Source organism: Protopterus annectens, chromosome 1.part1, assembly GCF_019279795.1.
Source record: "Protopterus annectens isolate FY-2018-M chromosome 1.part1, PAN1.0, whole genome shotgun sequence".
Classification (NCBI taxonomy): Eukaryota; Metazoa; Chordata; order Ceratodontiformes; family Protopteridae; genus Protopterus; species Protopterus annectens.
The window spans coordinates 981,733,390-981,746,198 of record NC_056726.1 but is presented as its reverse complement, the minus strand read 5'-3'; the positions used below and the strand labels follow the sequence as shown (position 1 = coordinate 981,746,198).

Genomic DNA, 12,809 nt, shown 5'->3' with positions numbered 1-12,809 from the left:
TTACTGGAATACATCTTCTTAGTGGATGGCTTGTGGGAAGAAGATAGTATATGTACCACTTCCGGTGCCAAGGAAAACTGTCTGACTAAGGACGGAAGTGGAGAAGCCAGGCAGTGAGCTTGAGGGTTCACAGGGATGGGTGGAACTGTCCTGACAGGTGAGTTAATAGGTCTGGAACTGGGTCCAGAATCCAAGGACCGTCCATAGTATATCTCCAGAGAAAGGGGAACCAAACTTGACAGGGCCAGTGTAGTGCGATTAAGATCATTTTGCTTCCCAAGGAAGTTGCCTTCTGAATCACTCTTGGCAGCAGTGGAACCAGAGGGAAGGCGTAGAGCAGACCAGAGGGGGAAGGCGTAGAGCAGACCAGAGGGGGAAGGCGTAGAGCAGACCGGAGGGCCAATCGTGGACTAGAGCATCCTTGGGTAACTCCCCCTGAGGGAGGATCAGAGTGAAGTAATTGCTGGACTTGGCATTTAGGGGACTGGCAAATAGGTCGCAGCAAGGTAGACCCCACCTGGAGAAGATCCGAGCCGCAACTCGATCATTCAGAGACCACTCGTGAGGCATCAGAATAGCTCTGCTTAGCCTGTCTGCTATCACATTGGACTTCCCCGGAATGTGCATTGCCACTAGGAAAAGTTGGGAAGACACCGCCCAATTCCACACTCTCATGGCCTCTCTGCAAAGGGGATAGGACTTAGTTCCCCCCCTGTTTGTTCAGGTACCACACGACAGACATGCTGTCAGAAAGAATTGAGATAGTGCCCTTGGGAATAGAGCTGTGAAGTGCCTGCACCGCTCTCATCTCCAGAACATTTATATGCAAGTGTACCTTGTGTTCCTGCCACGTGCCTTGGACCGTTCTGCCCAGATAATGCCCCCCCACCCTGTCTGGGAAGCGTCCGTGGTCACTGTGGCAGTAGGGGGCAGAGAATTCAGAGATCTCCCTGTGTTTAGATTGGGTGAATGAAGCCACCAACGCAGATCCTGTCAGCATTGTTCCGTTATAAGAATCAGATGAGACAGAGGGAGCTCTTGAAAGGACCACTGAACCAAAAGAAGCCACTGTAGTGTCCTCATATGTAGCCTGGCCAGAGGTACTAGTAGGATGGTGGCCGCCATGGAACCTAGTAACTGAAGAACTAGTCTGGCTTGGATCCTTTTCAGAGGTAATATGGCCAAAACTTGAGCCTGTAGCAGTTTTATTCTTTCTGTGGGAAGGAAAGCCTTCATTTGTATGGAATCTAGCTCTGCGCCGATAAATGTAACATGTTGTAATGGCAGCAAGACAGATTTTTGACAGTTGAAAGTAATCCCTAGGAGTTGACCCAAGTTGATGGTGGCCTTCATGGCCTGGACAAGTAGATGCCTGGTGGGGGCGGTGAGAAGCCAGTCGTCTAGGTAAGGAAACACCTGGAATCCTAGACATCTCAGGTGAGCAGTCACCACTGCCAGACATTTGGTAAACACCCTGGGGGCTGTGGTGAGACCAAAGGGCTGGGCTCGAAATTGGAAATGACTGGCTCCCAGCCGGAAGCGTAAGGGATTCCTGGAGGCCTTGTTTATCTTGATGTGATAATAGGCGTCCTTGATATTGATGGAGCACATCCATACACCTTTTCCCAACAAGAGAAAAATGGTTTGAAGAGTGACCATTCGGAACTTGGACTTCCTGATGAAGCAGTTTAAACGGCTGAGATCCAGGATGGGCCTCAAGTACCCTGTTCTTTTGGGCACAAAAAATAACCTTGAGTAAATTCCTGATCCGATCTGGTCTGAGGGGACTGGTTGGATGGCTCCTTTTTCCAGAAGCTTTGAGACTTCTAACGCTGCTTGGTCCCTTTGACTGGGTGGAACATCTGGGACTCTCTTGGGTGGCGGAGGGGGAGAGATAAAGGGAATGGTGTAACCTCCGGCAATAATTTGAAGCACCCAATGATCTTGAGTGATGTTTTCCCAGGCTTGCAGATGCTTCGTGAAACGACACCCGACTGGCTCCGGAGAGGCACAGTCAGGCAGTCCCTCAGGGACGTTGGTAGGAGGAACCATGAAAGGATTCATGGTCTCCTGAGTTGTGGGGGCCTCCCCCACCCCTAAGGCAACGTCTTCCAGAATAATTCCCCCCTCCTCTGCCTCTGGAGGGGGGGGGTCACCATGATGGTCAGGATAAGACTTCTGGGACTTCCTGAACCACATCTTTCCTCCCCTCTGCACCTTGGGATAAGGTCTAGAGGGAAGCAAAAAATGGGCCCAAAGTCTTACCCTCTTGCTCACATCTGGTGAGAGTGTCTTTCACTTTAGGTCCAAAGAGGGAGGACCAGTCAAAGGGAGCATCCATGAAGGAAGACTTGAAGGCCTCCTCGAAGTGACGCAGGCGCATCCGGGCTTGCCTCCTGAGGGCTACACCTGAGCTAGCTGCCCTACCCGCCCCCTCGGCTGCATAGGATATGAGCCTCATGGTTGAGTTAACAATAGAAGACAGGGTAGACAGCTGGGCATTGACAGTCTGGTTCACCGCCTCAGGCAAGTTACCCGACAGAGTATCTCCCAACTCCTTGAGGAGATCTCTTTGGAGCCTCGTAAAATGACACAGATAATTCAGCGACCGCAAAGTAAAGGTCGCTGAGGACAGGGTACGCTTTCCATACCGATCCATACTCCTGGACTCCTTATTAGGAGGATGAATGGAAGCAGAAGGCTCTGCAACTTCTTGCTGAGTGGCAGACGCCACCACCATGGCATCTACAGGAACTCCTTTCTTCAGAAATTCTTTCCCAGAAGGCACAGACAAAAACTTGTTGGGGCGACTGGGGACCGGTTCCACTGAGTCAGAATGTTCCCACACTCTTTGACAAATAAGGTCTAACAGTTCGGTGGGGAGACACCCAGGAGGTGGAAGGTCGGGCTCCGAAGGCCTTGAGGAAGACCGACTCCTCCTCAGAGGGGGTTTTGGAGGGCCAGTCGCCTCTCTGTCTCAAAACCTCCAGGATGTCGGAGAATGAGACATCGTCGGAGGACTACTTAGGGGACTCCTCTGCATCATCGAGGTTGACGTCTGAGGTGACAGACTCATCTGGGGAGACTGTGTGTTTTCTCTTACACAGCTTCTTTCTGGGAGGCTCTTCAGGCAAGGACTCTGAAGGGCCCTCAGAAAGCAGGGGACCATGCATGGGGGTATCCTCAGGCCTTGGAGCTCCACTGTCTGCAGATAAAAGGGCATCAGAGGCTCTAGTCGCAGTGTCCGGGAAAGGAGTGGTTGACTCGAGTGATGTCACCAAAGACCTGGCCAGTGTGCTCCTCATGGCCTCGAAGGCGGGTCCACCCGAATCCGAGACCACGATCAGGACAGGGGTTCCCCCGGCCGAAGCACCGAGAGGGAGACAAAGTCTGGAGCCCCGATGTATCCCCCTTGGGTCCAAACGATGAAACCCGAGTGCCGAAACCATCAGATGGGACCGAAAGGGTTGGAGCCGAAGTCGGAGCCGAAAAACTCAAAGATGGTTTCGGAGCCGACCCAAGGACATCACTCGACTCAGAACACTCCGGCTCTGATGACACAGAGGTAGTCGGAGGAGGAATTATCAGAACTGACACAAGGATAGGCTCCGAAGCCGACTGGGCTGGAGCCGAGAATAATTTTGTTAACACTGGTGACTGGAGGAGCCTCTGCACCACCCTATCCAAATCCGAATCAGACAACTTGGAGGACACAGAAGGGGGTCAAGAAGTCTTCCCTATGTGAAGCTAAGAGAATTGCTCCGAATCGGTTCCAAAACAATTGGAGCCGAGGTCGGCTCCAACACAACAGAAACCTCCTTCGGTTCTGAGGGCAGGGGAACTGAGGAAGCTGTCTTCGGTAACGACAGCATCTCCTGTGGCTCCGAGACAAATGAAGCCGAGAAAGGTGAAACAGTTTTAGCTCTTTTCTCCGATGGCTCCGATGAACTGGTCGGAGCCGGAGATCTCTTTTTTGACTTAGATTTCCCACTTGGGGAAGAAGAAGCTGAAGCTTCTTCCAAGGCAGGTTTTAACAGGCCTTTGAGAATTAACTTATTTTTTCTCTCTTGCAAGACCCTGGAACTGAACGAATGACACACACTACAGGACTCTTGCAAGTGTATAACGCCCAAACAGTATACACAGATGGCATGGCCATCAGTCAAAGACATCTTATACGAACATTTGGCACACTTTTTGAACCCAGAAGGCCTATGTTCTTTCTGATCTTTGCCAGACATGTTAAGCGACAGAGCAAAATGGACACCAACACGAAGGGAGGAGAAGGGACTAAGTTAAATGCCCCTAAACAAAAACACCAAGGAGACACACCAAACAGGGCTAAGGCCCTCTAACTTAAACAGGCCTAGCCCGCCAAACACAAGTATACCACAACTACAAAATCACAAAAACACGTAGCTATTAAAATAGCTTTTGGTTGGAAAAAATTCCATAGAAACTATCAAGTTCAATAAAAGTACTTAGCCACAGCCAAGCTCGAGACCACATCTTCACTCTACAAGCGGCAAATGAGATCTGGGGGTTTGGGAGTGGTGCATCCTGGGATATAGGCTTAGCCCAGCCAATTAGAGACTTTGTGCTAGTTATAGCGGCCGAGTCAGAGCCGATTCTCGGCTCCAAGCCCGTCAGTAATGAATGTAGGCGAGATAAGACCACATTACATCTTCATTTTTTAAAGGCTCAAGATACACCCACTAGGAGTTAAAGGTGCCACACTCCAAAGAGTTGTACTGGATGGAATGAGTTATTTTTTTTTACACTAATGACATTTCAAAGCAGAAAAAGTGAAGTGCTGTACTCATGAGTGTGCTGGCCCTCGGATGAGATATTAAACCAATATTTCATCTGCCTGAGTTGGTGGTAGCTCAAGTGGATAAAAAAGGTCCCACAGCACTCATCCAAAAGAGTTGCAGAAGTTGTTTCCCAGTGCTCTGTCCAAATTTCCCCTAATCAGAATGAATACCACCTCAGGTCTCCCCTGAAAGGAGGCCATTTGCCTAAAGGTCTAACCAAGTCTGCAAAGTGTTAATAAAGACATACAATTTCAGGTGGGTTGAGAAAATGTATGAACCTGAAGGAAATTCACCCCGGGGATCACTTCAATTGCACTGCTAGACAGGAGCACAGGGAACTAACGTCTGGTAAGCCAGGTGACTGGGAACACCCTAGGGCTAGGCTTGCAATGGCTCCAGGGCCTAGTACTTACCTATGAAGAAAAGTGTGAGACCATCTTACTGGTAACAGGAGGATGGCATCTAGGAGAGAGTAATATAAACAGGATGGGAGATCTGAAAACGGATAGAAGCAGGAGATGATAGAAGAGATATGCATATGATAACAGGAGGGCGTGGAGTTTAATTATACATGAAATTTCAAAAGAGTGATGGTTGTAGCTGTAATTTTGAAATAAGGACAAGTGCAGACTGGTTATTACATTTCCTGCAATTCCGATTCAAAATTACATGCAAAAAACAGTTTTATTGCATATTAATTGTTTAGTTGTTGAGTAATAGACTTTATGTTACCCGCAGTCATAATCTGTAATGACACAGAGTTCCAGTCTTGGTGCAAAGACTGACCATTGAAGTCACCAGAGTGATTGCGAGATTTGGCTATGGATAGCTGGTGATTTTGTTCAGATCTTAAATGGTGTTGGGAGGAGGATTGTATTTCTGGCCAAATCCCTTTGCTTCAGGTGTATGGTATTATAATAATAATCGCTAATTACCTACACACACTGACCACTGCTACTAACCAACTTGCACTCAGTGACGACATCCACCCTAACCCAGGCCCCTCCACTACTATACCCACCGCTACAAACCTACAAGGATCTAATATCCCTTGCAAGTAAAAACCCTCTGACCTCTTAATACTCAGTATAAACATCCACAGCATCATGAATAAAATTGAAGAGCTACCTGCCTCTATATCCTTCTATAACCCTGACATTGTACTCCTAACCAAGACCTGGCTCAAGCCCCACATCAAAGATACCACCATATCCCCTCCCGGCTACAACATCCTTAGATGTGATCGAATAGCTAAAACAGGTGGGGGCATTGCCCTACTTTACAGGCAAAACCTTACTCTCCAACAAATATGTAAAGATATCCCCACTTTTGGCTATGCAGAAACCCTGTTTGCAAATATAAAATTAAACCATCAGAAACAACTCAAAATTATATGTGTCTACTTACCACTAGGTGACAATATTGCCACTTTACAGTCCATTTTACATTGGACTTCCACCACCCTCCCTCAGGATACTTATCTTGGGGGATTTCAACACTGATTGGACCTCTATCACGGCATCCCCCCTGAAGTACCATTTAAACCTATTTAACTTCACCCAGCTTATCCAAGTCCCCATCATATAGACAAATCCACCAAAAAGGAATTCATATCAGACTGGATCCTAACCAACAAGCCTTCATCTGCCAATACATCTGGTACGTTACCCTACTCCCTCAGTGATCACCTAACCTCAGTCATACTAAGTCAGCACACAAAACCCATAACCCCCCCCATCCTACTTTCTATCTATAGTTCCAAAAATTTTCTACTAGACCAATTCATCAACACCTTAAAAAAATAAGGTGGTCACCTCTTAAAACTCTACTATTAGATGAAGCCATGGAGTACTTTAATACTACCTTTTTAGGTATCCTTAATCTTATGGCCCCGCAATATATAATTCATGTTAAACCAACCCAGCCCCCTGGATCTCAAAGGACGCAAGATCCCAACTCAAACAACAAGACACAGTTTGGGCAACCTGGCGTACCAACAAAATGAGTACAAATCAACAATACTTCCTGGAGCTCAGAAACAAAGAACATGTAATGGCAAAAAAAAAGTTATTATATCCAGCTACAAAAAACTCACTCCAACAATCCACAAAAATTCTGATCCGCAATCAACCACATTCTCCAACCAGGCAAAATGACCTCCCCAAACTCTTAACACTGAAGGTGATAACAATGATATTGCCACCCAGTTTAATGACTATTTCACCTCCTCCATCCAAAAGTTATTCAACAATTTCCCCACTACTACTACAAATCCCCCAAAATACAAAACTGTCACTGGAAAACCAACACCCAATTCTCTCTCAAACCAGTTCCAACTGACCTAATTCATAAACACCTTGCCAAAATGAAACCCACCACTCTTGCTGCTGATAAACTGCCCGCTGATTATCTCAGGACTGCTGCCTCAGTCATCATCTACCCTATTTCCATACTCATCAATAGAGCCATAGCTGAACACACTGTCCCCTCTCTCTCTGGAACATTTCTTATGTCATCCCCCTATACAAAGGTGGTTCCTCAACAGAACTTAGGAATTATTGCCCCATAGCTATACTATTCCCCTTATCAAAAATCTTAGAAAAATGTGTACACTCCCAACTACTGAATCATCTTCTTCAATATATCCTGCTAGCAAATTCCCAACATGGATTTCGACCAAACCATAGTACCATCTCTGCCCTTATATCCTTTACTGACTATGTCAATCAGCAAAGAAGTCTCGGTAACTTAGTATCTGTTGTCTTCCTAGACCTGCCAAAGGCATTTGACATAGTATCCCACTGCAGATTACTATCAACTCTCTCGGAGTTCAGTCTGGATAACTCCTCTCTACTGTAGTTTAAAAATTATCTTCCCTCTGGCAACAAGCTGTCAAGGCATAACTCTCTCTCTCCTCTCCTCCCAGTGGAACAAAGTGTTCCGCAAGGATCCATTCTTGGTTCCTTACTGTTTTCCATATTTACCAGTAACCTCTCCTCGGCTACCCAACAAACTAATATAGTACAGTATACTGATGACACCACCTTTATTTTCTCAGCCCCCTCTCTACAATTACTCCAAGACAGAACCCATGAAGCCTTCACTACTACAGAAAAATGGCTAACTTCCTTCCAGCTCATACTAAACCCATCTAAGACCCAACTCATGATCTTCCACCCATCCAAAACTTTCACCCCACCTCGCCATTCTCAGTAACATCCTCCAACAATATCCTTATCACACCAGTAACCCACGCCAAGCTACTAGGTATAACTATTGACCAAAACCTAAAATTCAACAAACGTATAGCACTAACAATTGCCAAAGTTCATAAAAAAACTAGGTTCAGTGTATTGGTGCAACAGCTTCCTCACACAGGAATCCCGAATCACTATCTCTCGTACCCATCTACTCTCCACCTTACTATATGCTTTCCCAGTTCTAACTAACCTAAACAAATCTGACCTGAAACTCTCTACCTGCTACAATAAAATCTCAAAATTTGCAACCAATGCTAAGTTTCCTTCTCATCACTGCCTCTCCCTAAGACAACTAGGATGGTTAGAACTACCTAACCTACTAAAATACAATCTACATCTCCTGACCCATCAACTGATATACCAACCAAATAAAATACCTGCCCTCTCTGGTATGCTCACCTTCCATAAAACTGCACATCAACTAAGATCTTTCAATACCACCCTACTGACTGTTACCAATAGCTTACATAGCTCAGGCCAATCTCTTTATTCCTGTGCATTTGCTAAGGCCTGGAACACTCTACCCCCCTGATATTAGATGTCTAAATAGTAAACATACTTTAAAATCCCTACTAAAAGATCTTCTATTCAAAGCTTGGATATGTTCCTGTACAAAACCAGACTAATTTCACCTGTTCCTGACTTTCAGCATCCCTAGATCACAGGTATACTGCGTAGTTTCACTTAGTGCATAGTACTGTAAAACCAGGTGTTTAGGCCACCTTTACACTTATGACTTCTAGTTTATGACCCTGAAAACTTTTTTGAACTTATGTTCAAGCAATTCTATTTTTGTTGTATAATATCTTGTTTGTTTCTCAATATTCTAACCACTGTATGCTGCATCAATTGTAAAATTCTGATTTTTACTCCTTTTATATGTTCAAAGGTAGGTACTAGGCTATCGGCCCTGGGGCCTATATACGACTAGCCAAAAAGGTTCCCTGGCTTTTGCCACCCAAGAATTTTTTTTTCTGTGCCCCTGTCAGGCAGTGCCACAGAAGTGATCCCTAGGGTGAATTTCCTAATTTCCCATCCAGTCGTCAAGATTTTTCTTAAAGAGGGCCAATGAGGAGCTTTGGTTGACATGAATGGGCAGTTTGTTCCCGAGTATGGGAAGTCTCTGGGACAGGTATCTATCCCTCCAGCATGTTCTGTTTATTGTGGTGACAAGGCTTAGGTCCTTGGAGTGTGTGGTTCGGAGAGATTGGGATTTCTTTAAGTGTAGCATGTCTAACAGCTCTGGGTTTGATATAGCTTTGTATGTTAGGCAGAGATCGCCTCCGAGTAGGCGATATGCGATGGAGTAGAGCTGGAGTTTTTTGAGATGGTCTGTGTATGGCATATGATTGAGGCAAGTAATCCTCTTAGTGAGGTGTTTCTGTGGCCTTTCCAATTGTTGCAGGTGTCTTGTGAGATACATGCCAAATGGGGCATTGTACTATATAATGGGTCTGATGAGGGATGAGTAGAGAGGAACAATGACCTCCTTTTTTCTAGAGGAGAACCCTTTTATGATGAGGTGTGCCACGTCCAAGAATTTCCTGACTACTGTAGCGATGTGGTTATCAAAAAAGAGACAATTTTCCACCTGTGTCCTGAGGTCACATCACACTTTGTGTTTAGTGAGCTACTGTCTATGTGGTAGTTCATGGCTACCAAGTTTTTCCCAAAGTGGTTGACAATGCACTTCTTGGCATTGAGCTTGAGGCCATGACTTTGACACCAAGCATCTGCCTCTGTGAGGCCCTTTGGTAGAGGTCTACATCATTAGGTGATTCTATTATGGCTCCCAGTTTGCAGTCATCTGAGAACTTTGTTAGCCAAAGAAGACCTGTGTTGGCCTGCACTTCTGAGAAATAGATGCTGAACAGGAGAGGACCTGGGACCGAACCCTGTGGTACTCCACTCATCACTGGTCTGAAGTCAGACTTGGAGTCGGCTACTTTTACTGTGTGGGCTCTGTCAGCGAGCCAGTTGGCCATCCATCTTGTGACATAGGGATTCATGCCCAGTTTAGTGAGTTTATCTACAATTCCAGTGTGGGGGATGGTACTGAAAGCCTTGGAGAGGTCAAGATAGGCTGTGTGCCTACCTTGCCCTCGTCTATGGCTCTAGTGACTGCTTCAAAGAAGTCAGTCAGGTTTAGTAGACATGATCTACCTTTTAAAAACCCTTGGGGTCCAAGGTTTGGAGGTTTGTTTATAAGCTCCGAGATTATACGTTCCATGGCCTTGCAGACCAGGCTCACCAGGATAATGGGGCGGCAGTTTCCAGGGTCCGTGGTGGCACTGCCTTTGTGGAGCGGGATAACAGTCACTGTGCGCCATTCAGTAGGCACATAGCCTGAGGTGAGGCTATGATTGAACATGATATTTAGGTGGGGTGCCAGTTCGTTCTGTAGTTCATGCAGTACGCAGCTTGGGATGTTGTCTGGTCCCATGGATGTTGTATTTTGGCTTTGGAGAGTGAGGTCTTTACTTGCTCATCTGTGATTACAGGGGCTTTGCATTCTTCCGGTATTAAGATGGGCCCTTTGGAGGTCGAGAGGGGGGTAAAGTTAGCACTGAACCTATCTGCCGGGATGTTGGCAATATCGGTTGGTTCTGTATATTTAGTGCCATTGTGCTGTAGCTCAGAGCAGATCTGACTGTTGCCATTGAGATTCTGGACATAGCTGTAGAATGCTTTGCGGTCATCTTTGGAATCAGTGGTGATTTTAATTTCATAACTGGCTTTGGAGGATTTTATGAGGGATCTCAGCTTCTTGCTGAGGCTGACCAGGGAGTTCCTCCAATCTTGGGATTTTACTCTTTTTTGCAACAGCTTCTTCCTTCTGTTGTAGAGTTTGTTTATGGCAGGGGACCACCAGATTGGCTGCCTTTTTTTTGGGAGGATAGCATCTTGGTTCTGTTGGGGATGGCACAATCCATGCACTTGTGTATGTGCTTATACAGTGCATTTGTGTAAGATTCAGCAGTCGTACCTCTAGTTTCCGTATGTATGGGTGTTGTGAAGTTTGCCACTTCTGTCTTAAGAAGTTCTATTCTCTTTGGACAAAATAACTACATTTATATAATTTTTTTATTAATTTTTATTTTTATTATTTTTTATAATTTTTTTACTATGTATTTGGAGCTTTTCTCCCCAGGCCTCCACTGAAAACGGTCACCTTGTGGCCAGTCGGACTAACTAGGTAAGCAAATGGAAAATAAATAAAATAACAACAGTAGTGCCTAACCAGGTATACCCACTAGACACAGTCCCTTTTCAGGGTTGACTCGGGAGCAAGGTCTGGTTAAATAACCTGCTCTCAAGGTCAGAATGTGGACAAATGAGGGCAGAAGGAAACAAGCCCTGGTCATAACTTTAACCTCAGCACCTACTGCCAGATTTTACAATAACATTACAGGACAAGTGATCCCCATACATGCAATAATGCTTTCTTAATTAGTTATTTAGATTTAAAAGAAGTGTCTGCAGAATTAGTGCCCCAAAAACAGTGAAATGTAAGATTGTGAAACTATCAAAGAATGTGACTTTATTTGTACTTTGTGTTTTAATCTACTTAAACTGCTTATGAATTCAAAGGGGTCTGTCAGTCAAAATGTGACGGCTATTTCAGTCATTACAAGACATCTAAAGCTCCACAAACTTCTCTGAAATACAAGAAGATCCTTTTGTTTTCTTTATTGGGAACAATGAACACTGACTGCCACCCAAGTGTTCTGGAAGACAGAGACATACACACATGCTCACAGCTTTTCACTGTATCATGGGTTTAAGGAACCATTTGTTTTCTCAGACTGATAGTTAAAAATATGTTTCTTTTAGCCAGTGAGAAAAATGTACTCTGTTCACCCTTGATAAACAAAAGCCTTATGTATGTGTATGTATATATATATATATATATATATATATATATATATATATATATATATATATATATTCTCAATGCAATGCATGTATTTCATACAGCCTGTATTTCTGCAACTCAAAGACCTCGAATACACATCTGCTGCAATCCAAATTCTGCAGGCAAACAGGGAAACAAGGTGTAGCCCCAGAGAACCCAGGTCCCCACAAAGCTCTGTGTGCAATACGCATCATTACTTTTAAATTCTGTGATGAGAACATCAATTTTCCATACTAAACGTGCTCATCTGAAATATAACCTAATGTGTTCTGAATTTCAGGACTAGAAACCCTAAACCAAGTCCCTATGTACCATGCAAGTTAAACAAACATCACCTACCTCCAGTTTCATTGCTCTGTTTTACTAACAGCACAACGTGTACTTCACAGAAACAGACAGACGTCTTAATCCTACTTGTAAGAGAGCAGCAATTTACTTGCAAAGAACTCCTTCAGCTGTGTCCTGCTGCACTTCAGAAATGAATAACCTCCAAACAGTAGCATTTACTTCCTGTTCAAAGGCTCGCTTTTTTCCTTTTGTTTTGTAAAGCTGTACTCTCCAAAGTGCCTTTCTGAGCATGCTCCAGTATTGGCTGGGGGTGGGGTGCACATAGGAAGTAGTTAGGAAACTAGCTCTACAGAGAGAAAGAGAAAGAGAGATTGGGGGGGGGGGCAAGTGAGTGAGTAGCTCAGATTGCTGACCATCTGTTTTCATTCAAAAGCTACAGATGTGAATTAATTTATGATTCTCTGAGACCCAAATGCAGGAAAAGCTTTAATGAATTTGATTTATATTTACTTTGCACTTCAACTCTTGAGT

At 44.9% G+C, this 12,809-nt stretch overlaps 1 protein-coding gene across 1 annotated transcript in view; it reads right to left on the bottom strand.

Annotated features, from left to right (window-relative positions):
* The window catches only part of LOC122808397 (gastrula zinc finger protein XlCGF26.1-like), a 259,922-nt gene extending 247,374 nt beyond the window's left edge, over nt 1-12,548 (bottom strand). The window contains exon 1 of the mRNA XM_044079365.1: nt 12,330-12,548. Coding sequence (XP_043935300.1) covers nt 12,330-12,341 — 12 coding nt within the window. The 5' untranslated portion in view covers nt 12,342-12,548. The remainder of the gene's footprint in view (nt 1-12,329) is intronic.
* Nucleotides 12,549-12,809: the final 261 nt, after the last annotated feature.